The 14,900-nt window shown below is 33.8% G+C and overlaps 1 protein-coding gene across 1 annotated transcript; it reads right to left on the reverse strand.

The window, feature by feature from the left end:
- Positions 1-127: 127 nt before the first annotated feature.
- Positions 128-5,201, reverse strand: LOC114725454 (tobamovirus multiplication protein 1). The gene is made up of 11 exons (XM_028911969.1): positions 4,972-5,201; positions 3,976-4,066; positions 3,827-3,879; positions 3,629-3,721; positions 3,354-3,425; positions 2,793-2,865; positions 2,608-2,653; positions 2,404-2,467; positions 1,049-1,102; positions 728-805; positions 128-637 (listed from the first exon to the last, which is right to left on the reverse strand). The coding sequence occupies exons 1-11, from the start codon at positions 5,119-5,121 to the stop codon at positions 545-547; spliced, it is 867 nt and encodes a 288-aa protein (XP_028767802.1). The 5' UTR covers positions 5,122-5,201; the 3' UTR covers positions 128-544.
- Positions 5,202-14,900: the final 9,699 nt, after the last annotated feature.

Below are 14,900 nucleotides of genomic sequence, written 5' to 3' on the forward strand. Positions count from 1 at the left end.
AGTAAATGTTATTTGTCTCTTCGTTGAAGCATGATATACATTGATGCACACGGGCATTATTAACTCTAATACATGTACCATTTACGGTAAGTTTAGCAAGCAATAAATGTAACTATATGCAAGCATAAACGGGAAAAGAATGGATGCATCATTAACTTCCAGTTCCAGGTTACCACTTGGTATTATAACTCTGAAAACAACCTACACCTATTTTCCTTCACCCCAAGTCCCCCACCCTACCTTCTTACTCCCGGTTAAAAAATCCCTCCTCGAAGAAAAAAGAAATGCCTAACAAAATGAACCAAAACTATCATTTCCAAGCGGCATCGCTGTACATTACACATGTCAGAAGACTGCACCCACAACGTATCAATATTTCCATAGAACTTTGGCTGGACAGTTTGTCTGCATCTGCTTCTCCTGCGAAGCTTCAGCGGCATCTAACCACAGAACCTCTTTTTTTTTTTTGGGACCAGAGCTAGAGAATCATTAAAATCATAACCAAATGGCAAAAGAATAGAATAAGATCCAGGATGCAATATGGTTAACGGATAGGGTGATATTGGGCTGATATTCTCTTGGGGGGCAATTTGCGAAGGATGAAGAGGACTAAAGCTGAAGGCAGGATCTCAACCAGCTGTACGTGAGAGATAAATTCCCAGATGTCAATATCAACAAAAAATGGCGGTGGTAATTAACAAAAAAGGAGTGCTTAGCAGAATAATACCAGGTAGTAGATCAAGTCCAGAATGGGATGATTCAAAACGTCTAGAGATGCATCTGTATCAAATGCAGATAGAAAGACCTGCATGCGTATTGCCAGAAGTGTTTTGAATCACCAATGGAAGAGTGTGCTTGAAGGTTTAAACATAATAAGAATAGAATATATGAAGACGAACAATGGACTTCATGACACTAATTTTAAACCAGCAACTTCAGTTCTCATAGTAAACTCTGAGATGTTCCCTTGATTCTTATAAGTCAGAAGCAAACTCAAAATATGTATATGTATATATATGATCATTATAATGTTACAGTCAGAAGTTACCATTATGCATCGGATCAAAAAGCAGGTGAAACATATGACAGTGACAGATCCGACCTGCAGCACAAAGCCCGCGTTTTATCAAACCACTATTATTGATATCTACAATCTCTATCGCTATTTCTCTTGTTCAACGTTGGGGACACAAGAAAATCAAAAGGATCATGCAAGTCCGGTCCTAATGTCTGGTCCAGAGAAGTATCATTAGAGACCTTTTCTGTTGAAATGGACGATGATATAGAACTTGACTCGTATGATCTTATATTGAACTAAAAATAAAAATGGATTTCTTTTTCTATTTAAGAATAAGAACAAGATTAAGCCCGTTAAAAATGATAACATTTGTAGTACAAATAAAGATCATGGCAATGCAATACAAGTCATTTCTATCAATTCGCTTGAAAGCCTTTTATAGGAAAATAATTTGAATGTCCAAAACGCAAAGCTACGACACAAACAAGGCAAAGACAAACCAACAGAGAAAGTGTAAAAGTTAACGCTATTTGTCCTCTACACCTGTCAATGAAGAAAAATGACTGGTGACAGAGTATCATCATGAGACAGGAAGATCAAGAGCACAACCCTGAAAATACATTGTTAGCTTTTTTTCATGACTACTTTTAATATTTGCGAGCACAATTGAAGGTCTTTAGTTGTCAAAATTTGAAATCCTTTTTGTAAAGAAAGAAACTAACCAATGCGAACATGACATTGTGAGGTGCTCCCCGCTAAAACTGCTGACTCTTGCATGAGTGTTTGGAGCAAGCATTCAGTTATTAAAAAAGGGAGAAGAAACGCCCAAGGTATTTTGATAACCAAAAATATACATGCCCACTTCACACATATCCACACGTGCCATGCAATCAAATATCACGCAGGTTCAATATGCCCTATTTTCTTCTGTGCGTGTGGTTCTAAACTCAAATTGAGAAAGTTTTCTTTCCAATAATGGTGGTAAGAGAGAAGCAGAGTGTGGCTGCGATAGGAATGCTAAGGCAGGTCAGCAGCCAAATACAGGATAAAAACTAGTTTTAAACAAGTCGTGGACCTGATTTTTGTCACCTGGAACTTGGGACTAAATTAAAATTAATTTATGACGTGACAGCAAAACCGTAAGTCAGTGTATAGTTAAACCAAGAAACTGACAGTTCTGATAACCATATGAAAAAAGGGGTGGGGGAATTGCTAGTAGCTTGAATTACTTTTCATTTCATTTCCTATATGGCCGCATGAAATACTATGCACTAGCCTTTGGCAGACAAAGAAAAATACGGGCATTTAGACGATCAATTCTTTTTTTTTTTTTTAATTTTTCTCAACAACTTCTATCAGATGTACTTAGAAAGAAGTGCACATACCTCATGAAGCTTCTTCCTTCTCCCTTTAGATTCAATAGGAAAGCGCTTCAGCATGAAAAATAATCTATAAACAATTAACATATAACAGGCAGATATTGGAAAGTCCGCCCACAATAACGACGAAGGATGAGTTAGTTAATGGAATTGATGAGACATCAAAACTACTTCATAGTCCATAACATTTCAGCCAAAGTGAAGCCTCACCTTCCACCATAGAGCAAGAAGCCTAATGCAGCCATAAATGATACAACTGAGCACAAGAAAAGCAAACCCCATTAGAAAGGTCTATGTTATTGCCAAGATCATTTCAAGGGAGGAAAACTCATTCTCAAGCTTGCGAATCAGAAGAAAACACAAAACTGTAGTTGAATTAATAGAAGAAAGCTTACCTGCAATAAATATCTTTCCAACAATTTCCACCACTCTATTTTCGTCTATCCAGAGGTATATCCAAACACAAATCTGAATAACAGGAAATGGTTATTACAATTATTTCCCATGTTACAGATCAAAGAGCATGTTCCTCTCTGCCCCACCAACAATACAGAGATTCATGCCTAGCTTGACATGAATCAAGCAGGAACTAAAAACCAGTAAGACATATTACCACCCAAAACACAGTAGGCTGCTAAAATGCCAAATACTTCAAAATGCAATAAACATAGTTGAACATAAGGCACACATGTAAGACATACATATTCCCCCTAATTCCCTTATAATCATATTTCAAGAAACTTTCGGGCACCAGGAAATGTCTTGTCTTGGAACTGTTTAGTAGTATGGAATATGGATCCTATGTTGCAGTGGGGAAGTCATTATTGTTGACAAAAAAGTATTGAGGTGAACATGAAGAAAATGAAACACACCAAGAATAGTGATATATCGAGCTCATGGCTACAGACTCTAGACAATAACTTTGTGTGAAGAGTGAAAGAATATGAGATAATTACCTGGATAAAATATATGGCGCCATTTATTGCGATATAAAATATCCTGAGCCTATCAGTTGGTAAACTCCTTGCCTGATTATGTGTTGTATAAAAAAATTAGAATTTCCCAATCCTAAGAAGGATGAACCGGAAAACAACTTTCTGTGGACACGCCAATATATGTAATAGTAGCTTTTAGAGGGGGATTTAGATTATTAACAAAAGTGAGGCTCTTGTTGATGATAGCAAAAGTCGTAATCAACAACAGTAGGATTTAAAAAAAACAACTGACTTGCCTGGTGATAAATTTCTGCCCAGAAAAGGACAAGAAGAGTATATGTTGAAAAAAACAGCAGTCCGGGCAGATCCAATAGCACAAAAACCAATACCTGATACAAAATGCAACCACTCTGTGAGCGCTCAAGCTTTACCATCTTAGTCAGAGTTCTGTATCAAATTAGCAACTATAAGAACGTCATAGATGCAAAGCCAACCTTCGGATGCAACAGAAAAACTTGATGGTGAAATCCAAACACAACGGCGCGTACTGCAATATGAAAATGACAAGACAGGAGTAAAACGCCCAAACAAACACATAATATCAGAGATTCTTCAAGGACCAAGACTCTAAACGACACCTCACCTCCATTGACAATGAAGTTCATCAAATGAAAAATCTTTTGTGTTGTCCAACCATATTCAGGCACTCTTAATTCAATTCTTATCAATTGAATCTGCATCGTATTAAAACCACCAAGACAGCATAAGTTTTTAATCCCGTTGCCCCATAAAAGAAAGGCAAAGGGGCAACTGGTCTAGCGTGAAAAACAACGGTCACAGTCAAGTCCAGCACACTTATCCTTCATATACAGCATAAACAATTAATTGAACAATAAATTTTCGGAGAAGTATAAACTGGAATCAAGTAATCACGGGACACTGCAGACTGAAATTCAAAAAATGAACAAGCAAGTTGATAAAGCTTCGAAATCATCTATTACTGTCCCTAGACACATATCAATCAGAGTGTCGACACGAACCTACTATTCTCCTTAGCTTAAGCTAGATAGGGAAAAAAGAGTTAAGAAAAACATAATGAAATTCTAGTCATACTAGTACTTCTCAAGCAATCATTTCAAAATCAACCAGCAATTGTGAGAATTGCATGAAAAATCCAGAATCAAGGACGAAGGCACAGTTCTGGATGGATAGATAAAAAACGAAACCCGGGCTACAAGGAACCATACTTGTAGTTGTCTAAGTTCAGCACATTCATACGTTATTTAGCAAGGCTTAAAGCAACTGATTAAAGTAATGTTTACAAAAGAATGCAAGACTTTCAAACAACTACAGTAGAAATCAAGTTGAAATTCAGCTTGAAATCTTCAATGAAGGTCGATAGACAAGTACATTAATCAATAAAGAACGTAGATGCAAACCTACCGCTCCAGATAGCTTAGCTAAACAAAAACAAAACGAACGAAAACATCTAACACTCTGAAATTCCTATTCAGAAGATTACAACTCGAGCTCAAAACCAATCAACAATCACAAGAACAGCTAAGGAAAATCCAGAATCATGGCGACTCAAGCACAAATATACAGCAGTAGAGAGAGAGAGAGAGAGTGCGTCAGGAACCAGAGCTACGGAGGAAACGAGAGCATAAGCAGCACAGAGGAAGTAGAAAATGGCGTCCTGCCATCCAGAAGAGTCGTTGATCTCGTCCCACCAGTCGGAGAGGAGAACTCCAATCTCCATGAAGGGTGAGGCAAGCGGCACAATCCTCATTTCTCCGCCCAGAAGACGAAGACAATGACAATGAACGAACAGAGCTACTCCTCTGAGAGCGAGGGACGAGTCTACCAGACAGTCCAAGCAGTTAAGTGAAAGAGAGAGAAAAGAATGATATATGCGCGAGGTCGGTATGAAACGGGGGTTTAAGTGGAAAGTAAGTGGAAAAAAGCCTTGTTTTCAGTTTTTACCGCAAAGGCTCCCGCCTTTTTCTTCCCGAGTTCCCAACTAAGATTCTACGACGCGAAACTAGCAGCTTTGGTTGGTGAGGTGCATTTTACTCTTCCTCTACTACAGCATTTTTCTTTTTTCATTTATTTCAATAATTAGTACTCGTATATTATTTTCTGTGTAATGGTGCCGTTGATAAATAACAACCTAGCAACATCTTTTTCACCCAAAAATATACTAAGTTGAAACAAGATTTTAAGTTGAAAATTAAAATATATATATAGAATAAAAATATAATTAAAAATAGTGATAAAATAAAGAGATACACAACGCACCAAGAAAATAAAGAAAAAATCATATCTAGTTAATTAAAGGAAAAATCCCAAAATAATATCTCTTGAATTTTAAAATTCTAAATCAATCTTATTTATTATGCCTTAATAATAATTAACTACATTTAAAAAAATAAATGGCAACATATTTTTGTAGTAATTCTTATTTAGAATTTTAAATTTCAAGAATTTTTTTTAATTAAAATCTAAGCACCATTAAATTTGAAGTTCGTGTGAATAAAAATTCTGAAAGTTACATTAAATTTGATAGTGGCATGCATCTTATAAAAATGAAGAATTGTCATTATATTTATCCTCATCTTAATTTTCTACCAGCATTTAAAGACTATACTTGGCATGGTCTTTTCAATGCTAAAACTCACCTTTTCAATTCGAAAGGCAAATTTAAGTCCAAATTGACACTACTTCCGGTAGTTAATATAAAAATTAGTTTGAGTTTTAATTTGATTTTAAATAGAAGACCTCAATATATTTTATTTTTCATATTTATTAATTTTTTAAGGTGGTTCTCATCTAGTAGTTCTATTAATGCACTTGACTAGCGATAGTATTTTAAGAAAGATCACATATTTACTCCTTCCGATCCTAAATATAAAACCATTTGTGTAGTGTAATTTACACTACAAAAAGAGTCTTATATTTAGGACCGGAGGAGTATTATAAATAACTAACTTAACTAATTTTTCTAACTTACTCACATTAGTTAACTAACTTTTATATTAAGGACTAGAGGTAGTATTTGGTGTGATTCTAAAGGTAAATGATTTTTTTCCCCAAAAAGCTATTTTGAGGTTCAAACAGTTTTTTCTTTGAAAAATCTCAACAAAAAAAAACTGTAGATTTCAAAATCTTAAATCAGCAACGATTACAAAAATATGTTATCATTTGCTTTTCAAATATTGTCAATTATTATTAAAGTGTAGTGAACAATATTAATTTGAAATTTTGGAATTCAAAACTATTTTTTAGGATTCTGCTTTTTTCGAACTTCTCAATTTTGACTTTTTTTTCTAAATTTAAATCACCAGAAACTGACTTTTTAATATAATATTCAAATAAATTTTTGTCTATTTTTTATTAAAATATATCAGAACATAAATTATATACTAATTGATTTTTATCGCAATTTTAATTTGCAAAGACCAGTTAAAACAATAATTATTTTTATTAGCCCAAATAAGTATGAACGAGTCCCTATCAATGGACCCGGCGGCAGTACGTAGTATTAAATAGCATGGGGCGTGGTTCCACTGTGCACATGCCAGATTAGCGGAAGGGGGGCGGCAATTGGACGCACACGTGATCAGATTTACATTGAGTGTTCATCATGTGATCAGGCTGAGCGTGAATGGCCTCCATTTTGGATTTGGCTAGTGGAATTGAGAAAAGAACTTTGGTTATACCACTGTGTTTGACCCATCAATGATCAAATTTGAATACAATAATAATACAATACGAGTCATTTGCTTACATCCAATGTTTTAAAAACCGAATCAGATATATAACTGAAAAGATTAATGGGTTGTGGTTCATACAGTCAGACTAGTTAGACTGATGATCGGACCGGTAACATAATAATTAAATAAAAAATAATATTATACACTTATATAATTATATAAATATTAAAAATAAATATAAAATTAGAGAAAAACTATGATGGTACCTCACCCTCAATTCACCGTTGGTCTTCTTTTTAAATTAATAGCAGAAATGTTAATGGGTGGTCCCTCTCGGTTCACAATTCAGTGCAACCCACCAAAGGCAAAATATATATATATATATATATAATATCACTAACTTTCTCTTTCTACGTTAATACTCGATCCTTCATATTCATAGTTCACCCTTCACCTTACTTGCAAGTCTAAAACTCATTACTCATTATCTTGAAAGCAGAGAACAATGGAGGAGTCGCACGACAAGGCTTGAAGCATGAGGTAGTAATTTCGACGGCGTACTACGTCTGCATGAGTAAGCGATGGAAGGTTGAAATTGCAGCAGCAACGTATTGTGTATTCACATTCACAGTCGAGTGAGAGAGCGACTGTTGAAATGGGGGAACGCAGCTTCTGAATTCTCAGTTTCTCACTTTCTGTCGAACGTCGAGAGCAAGAAAGGCTAGACTAAATAGTGAACAAGAGACAATGACACAGACTGGGGATTGAGGGGGGCTTTTTGGGGATGGACTTCGATTTTTCTTCAGCATTTTGTGTGATATAATTTGGCCGTTTGGTTTTTGAAAAATTGCTGCGGCTTCTGGGTCAACTCCGGCTACCAGCCTAACAGCCAGCTTGAAGCGGCCCAAGACGACTGAACTAGCTAAACGGCTGAACCACACAAGACGAGCCGAAGGGTCCTCCGATCACCGGCCAGACCAGTCTGACTGTCCGGTTTTAAAATCATTAAATTACACCGAAAACATAAATGTAAAATACTACGAGTTATTGCTTTTTTAGCATCATACCAGCATCATGTCATTGTTCCACATTAAGACTCACGTGTTTTGATCTAAGGTAAAATTACAATTAAGCGTCATGAAAAGAAAATAACCACCAAAAAATCCTAATAATAAGTGAAAAGCTATCATTTTCTGTATTAAAACTTGTTATTATATGTTACTTTATTGTTATTAAAAAATTTTTAGTAATTATATTATTTTCTTAAGATTTAAGAATAATTTTTCCCTGGTGTAATTCCTTTAAACAACTCTTTTCGGGAGCCATGTAGATTAGTGTCCCTGCATTCGCCCCGGTATGCTTCAATGTCGCACAACTTGCCTTTTCCTGTTAACCTCAAGCTTTAAATTGATTCTCCCCAAAATTATTTTAATTTAATTTATTTCAGTTTATTAAAAAGAAAACACACATATATACATAACAAAAAAACCTCTAACAATGTGTAATATTTATGGGCCCATGCTGACTTTTGGATGAAATTTTGTCTTAAATTTCAATATGATCTCAGAATTTTCATAAACATGGATACATATTTTTTGAAGTTTGAAGATAAAATTGATGGTGGTGCGTTAATTAAAAATATAGGTTATGCATTGATGGAATTTACTAATACTACCTCCTGTTTTTAATATAAGAGTTGGTTGACTAATTTGAATAGATTAAAAAAATTAGTTATGTTAGTTATTTGTAATAAATAGATGTTATTTTTCTTAAAATATCATTGTTGATCAAATATATTGGCTAGACCTATTATTATTACAAGGACTAACTTGAAAAAGAAAAGATAAATATAAGAGACAAAATAGATTGAGATCTTATATTTAGAATAAAAATAAAAATTAAACAAACTCACCCACCTGGCTGTGGTGGGTGAGTCTCCCAACAGGAATTTCTGCATACGCTAAGGCTCGAACTCAAAATTTCACTTAAGCGGTATCAAGCTGCTTACCACTTGATCCAACTCCTGTTGGTGTAACTCTCTTGTTTTTGGTTATTCATTGGGCTATCTTGTGAGGCTTTTTACTCTTACGTTGATAAGATCCAAGTTTAAGGCTATATGCTTGGCATCAGATTGAGAAGTAGAAAAGCCACGTCGAGAGCAAGAAGTCAATTAAAATCAAGAATAAGTTGGTTTAATTGATAATGAGTCAGCTTATAACTCATAAGGTTATAAGTTTAAATCCCCCGAAGACGTAAGAACCTTGCTGGTAATGTTTTTGTGAGCGCTTTTTGAATTTGGAAGTATGTCCTATCTTTGGTGTACTCTCAAGATTTAACTTATCTAAATTTTCTTGTTAAAAAAATTTAGTTAACATTAAATTAGATTAGTTAATATGATATATTCTTTTTGAAACACCCTAATTAACTTTTTTAATTTTCTCTGCTCTTATATTTGATTATTATTGAGGGAACATCAATATGATTAATTCAAAAAAAATTGATAAACATGTGATGTAGATTTTAGACATTTTGTTTGACCTATCGATTATTAAATTTGAATTCAATAATAATACAACACGAATCACTTGCTTTCACCAAAGAGATAAACATATAATACTACAAGTCATTGCTTTTCTAGTGTTATATCAGCATCACGTCATTGTTCCATATTAAAACTCGCTTTGATGCAAGGGAGAATTATAATTAAGTGTCATGAGAAAAAATAATTATCAAATATTCATAATGACAAATCAGAAATTATTATTTCCTGTATTAAAACTGGTTATTATATATTCCTCTATTGTTATTATGATTTTTTAATAATTATGTTCTTTTCTTAAGATTTTAGAACAATTTTTTCTTGGCGTAATTCCTTTCAACACCCCTTTTCGGGAGCCATGCAGATTAGTGTCCCTCCATTCGCCCCGTATGCTTTGTTGTCGCACAACTGCCTCTCGGTTTCCTGTTAACTTCAAGTTTTAAATTGAGTCTCCCCAAAATTATTTTAATTTAATTTACCTCAGTTTCTTAAAGAGAACAAACACACACATATATAACCCAAAAAAACCTCTAACAATGTGTAATATTTATGGGCCCACACTGACTTTTGGGTGAAATTTGGTCGTAAATTTCAATATGATCTCAGAATTTTCATAAACAAGGATACATATTTTTTGACGTTTGAAGATTAATATTACTAATATTTAAATATACGACACGCATGATGATACGATGAGTTGTTGATTTTGAATTTGGCCTTTGTGCATTCTGTGGGATGTAGTTGTCCGTGAAAGCATTTATGGAGATGGAAGATGCTTCACGTATGCAACTGGCAGGATAAGGAGTAGGACATCGTCTCCGTTTTCATATCTACATGATTGAAGGGATGTTTGGATAGACTATAGTTTTAAAAGTGTTTTTACGGTATACAAAGTAAATATGTGGAGGAATTTATCTCGATTTACAAAATTCCTGAGAAGTATTTTTCATGGTGTCCAAACACCCCATCTGAGCAACTTTCTTAGTTTTGGTTATGCACTGGGCTATCTTGTTAGGCTTTTTACTCTTATATTGATAAGATCCAATGCTGGTCAAAAAAGAAGATAAGATCCAAGTTTAAGGCTACATGTTCGGCATCAAATTGAAGAAGTAGAAAAGCCATGCTGAGAAGAAAGAAGTTAATTAGAATCATGAACAAGTTGATCTGATTAATAAGAATTCAGCTTATAACTTAGAAGGTTATAAGTTTGAATCACCCTAAAGATATGAAGACCTTGTTGGTAGGGTAATCTAAAGTATTTTTGCAAATGTCCTTCGAGTTTGGAAGTATGTACCAACCATAGTGAGTTATTGGGACCCAACTCACTTGAATTTTTTTTGTAAAAAAAAATTCATTCAAATCCCAGAATGATATTTATGTTTAGATTGATTTTTGAGCAAAATGATTTCTAAGCCAAAAGTCATGCTTTTCTGGTATTTAATATAAGACATAATTTCCTAATTTGAATGGATTTAGAATATTAGTTAAACTAGTTAATATGATATATTCTTTTTCAGACATCCTAATCATCTTTCTTGATTCTCTCCCTCTCTATCCTCCTACTTCATAGGTGAATGTAATTTAGAGAAAAATTAATAAACATATGAAATAAGTCTTAAATATAAGATTAACATCAACTCTCAAATTATGTTATATATTAAGGATTGGAGGATTATTATCCAAACAACTTTATATCAAACTGATTTTTTTTTATAAAAATATACCCAAATATAAATTACATTATACTAATTAATTTCTACTCCAAACTAGTTTACGAAAATCAATTAGTATAAAAATTATTTTTGCTAATATGAATTCAATTACTAAGTCCCAAGTTATTAGCTAGATTGTAATAAACTTGTCTGTTGATTTAATAAGAGAGAGAGAATTATTTAGAGATTTTAAAGAAAAAAATAATTATTAAAAAGCTTCAATTACAAGTAAGGAGTTGAAATATTTTATCATTTTTTATGCCAAAACTTGCTATTATAACTGAACGTTATGGCACCTTATAATATACTACTCTGATTTTTAATATAGGACTTAATTATTAAGTCAATTTTTATTCTAAATATAAGATTTATTTATCATATTTATTAATTTTTTCTAAATTGTTCTTATGGATACTCTCTTAACTATAATTAAGTAAGTGAGAGAAAGAGAATATTAAAAAAATGATTATAGTGTTTTAAAAAAAATATTTTATATTTTTTATAATTAATTAACTTATCTAACTTTTTTAATTTAATTAAAATAATTAAATAAGTCTTATATTATAAATATTGAAAGAATATTAAATTTGACATGCTTCTGGGGAAGTCCAACGCAACGAGCTAGGTGGGACAGTTAGCTATCCGTACCAGAAGGGATATTGCACTTGCTCCCTGACATTCAGCTGCCCTTCTCTTGCCTTTCGGATGACCTCTTCATGCTGTAATCTCATATATCTACTTCTTAATATGCCAATTTTTTATTTACTAAACAAACCCTCGGTAATTATTAAAGCTTCTTAATCTGAACTATTTAACAGATTATATTCTTACCAGTCAAAAGGGACTCAACTAGAGCATCGGATGAGTTAGCTAACTTGCATTCCCTTCTTTTTTCTTTTTTTTTTGGCCCTTCAACGCACTTCATAACGCTAACTCTTTCAAACTTGAAAGCATGAAAAAATTATTTCTAGAAAATAATATTTGATTTCAAGCTGCCTAGCTACGACAACCTTGTCAGTTCAAAATTTGCAATACTAAATTCACCAAACCTCCGTGTGTGTGTGTGTGTTTATTAGTTGATTTTTGGTCAAAACTTTAAGAAATTACTTTGAATTTACAATATCACCTTAATTAGTTACCAAACAAGCACTAAATTGGGGTGCACTTCTACCAATTGGACAGATATCAAGATGAATAGTACGTAACATTACATTAATCAGTTGTTCTTTTAATTTGACAACATATATTTAGTATTTTAAATTCGTATTCCCTCTAATGGTAAAGGTAAAGGTTAGCTAAAGTTTACTTTATTCTTAAATACAAGACTTTAATTATTTACTCTCTCTCCTAAATTTATAATTTTTTTCTCAAAATATCTCTCCCTTAATTATACAATAGAAGGTTTTCATCAATAGAAGTAGTTTTAATGCAAAAGATTAAATGAGATGTTTTAGAAAAATCATTGCATATTTTTTTTGGGCCAATATCATTATTGGTCCTTATACTTTGTTTTCATTTTGGTTTTAGTCTCTAAAGTTTAAAGTTAGTGTTTTTGGTTTCTCAAGTTTACTTCGTTTATAACTATTAGTCCTTATAGTTTGAAAACGACTTAAAATTGATACTAACGGTGTTAAGTTGACTTAAAATTGATAGTAACGGTGTTAAGTTTGCTTATATGTTACTAATGTCGTTTAAATTGCTAATGTTGACTGCTGACTGGGCAAGACGGACCTGGATATGTATTTTTTTTATTAAAAAAATTAAAGCCGAAACACCGTGGTAGCTAGCCTGAAGAAAACGGTGGCTGTTCTCCTCTCTACACGCCGTCGCAGCTCTGGATGAAGGTTGAAGCAAAAGAACAGTGGAGTCATTGCCAGCTTTAACACAAGTTGAGAAATCGATAAGTGGATTCCCACCAATTGGGTGCTTCTCTTCAGTCACTCTTCATTGTCTTGGTGAGGAGGAGAGGATGGGTTGGAGCAGCTACTGTTCATCATCCTGAACAAGAGATGCCGACGGGACAAGAGGATGTTGGGGTGAGGAAGTAGCTCTAAGATTCCCACATAGAGAGCCATAAGAAAATTTAAACCTTTCATTTTCCAAACAGGAACGTTTTTAAGAAATAGAAACATATAGAAGATCATGGAAGCAACTAATGTTTGAAGGAGTATATTAAGAAATTATCCCTGCTGAAAGGGAAAATGAAAAAAACTCAACTCTCCAATACGTCCATATGAAACCCAACTTCCATGATATTTAGTTCATTATAGTTAATTATTCTTTACCAGTCCCTCTTGCTATCAACTGCTTGAAATCAACCTCATGTCTGAAAATTTGTTGATTTCGAATCAGAAAATGCATATTGCTCTAAGAGCCCCAAAACACATGCACCAACCTACACACAGTAAGAGTAAATGAAGGCACCAGCTCGAGTTGATGTGCTCATTATGAAACCTTTGACGCAGAACTTTTGCGACAAGTGGCCCACACAACATATATTACCGAGAAACATAGTTTGATGTAATCCCAAAAAAACAAAAAACAAGAAGAAACATAGCTTAATGTCACGGAAACCCAAGTTAATACCACCAAAAATTATAAAAGGAAGCAACAAGAAAAAAAAGAAATACATGAAGAAAGCAATGTATATCTTGAATACGCCCATGATAAGGGCCCACTGTTCATCATCTTCCTCCTGGAGTGGACACCGTCAACTTGTTTAGAGAGAGAAGAGAGACACTGTGGAATTATCTTCATCAGAGCTTAAACACATGACGCAGCAAAAGACCAGGGGATGCTGTTCATGATTCTCTTCAGTGAGCAAGGGACGACGTCATCTTCCTGGGGAGCTAGAGGAGCTTGACGAAATTGGCGTTGACATAGACATTAGAGAAGATGGTGCCGCCCCCAACGAAGAAGATGACGACGGCATTAAGGCATTTTGGTTTTTTCTTTTTTTCTTTTTAAATGGAAGTCGCATATCCACATCAGCAAATGAGCTTGCCCAGTCAGCAGTTAACATCAACAATTTAAACGACGTCAGTGACATGTAGGCGAACTTAACACCGTTAACATCAATTTCAAATTCTTTTCAAACTATAAAGACTAACGGTTGTAAACAGAATAAACTTGAGGGACCAAAAACATTGACCTCAAACTTCAAGGATTAAAACCAAAATGAAGGCAAAATGTAAGGACCAACAATAATATTAACACTTTTTTTTTTATACATAACCAATCTAACTAATTTTCTTAATTTTTAAATATTATGTATTTAACTCTTACAAAACAGATAACAGAAACAACAACTAACAAACACAAAAACCAAGGAAACATTATTAAACATTAGAATCGCAATCAGGCGAGATCCACATAACAGCACACAGGCTTCTTCCAAAATCACAGGATCACTACCATAGGTCACAGGTTTTAATTAATTGCCATTTCCTTTCGGTCTAACCTTAATCAAACACCAGAGAGCAGCAAAAAGACAAGTTATAGAACTCAAATTCTACTGTACGTCGTCATACCCATATATCCAATGCTTACCCTCTCCTTTCAATAACACTACCAGCACAATGTGATAGCTAAGGAACTGGCCCTA

This window comes from Neltuma alba, unplaced genomic scaffold, assembly GCF_004799145.2.
Source record: "Neltuma alba isolate B1F8T4 unplaced genomic scaffold, ASM479914v2 tig00012254_pilon, whole genome shotgun sequence".
NCBI lineage: Eukaryota > Viridiplantae > Streptophyta > Magnoliopsida > Fabales > Fabaceae > Neltuma > Neltuma alba.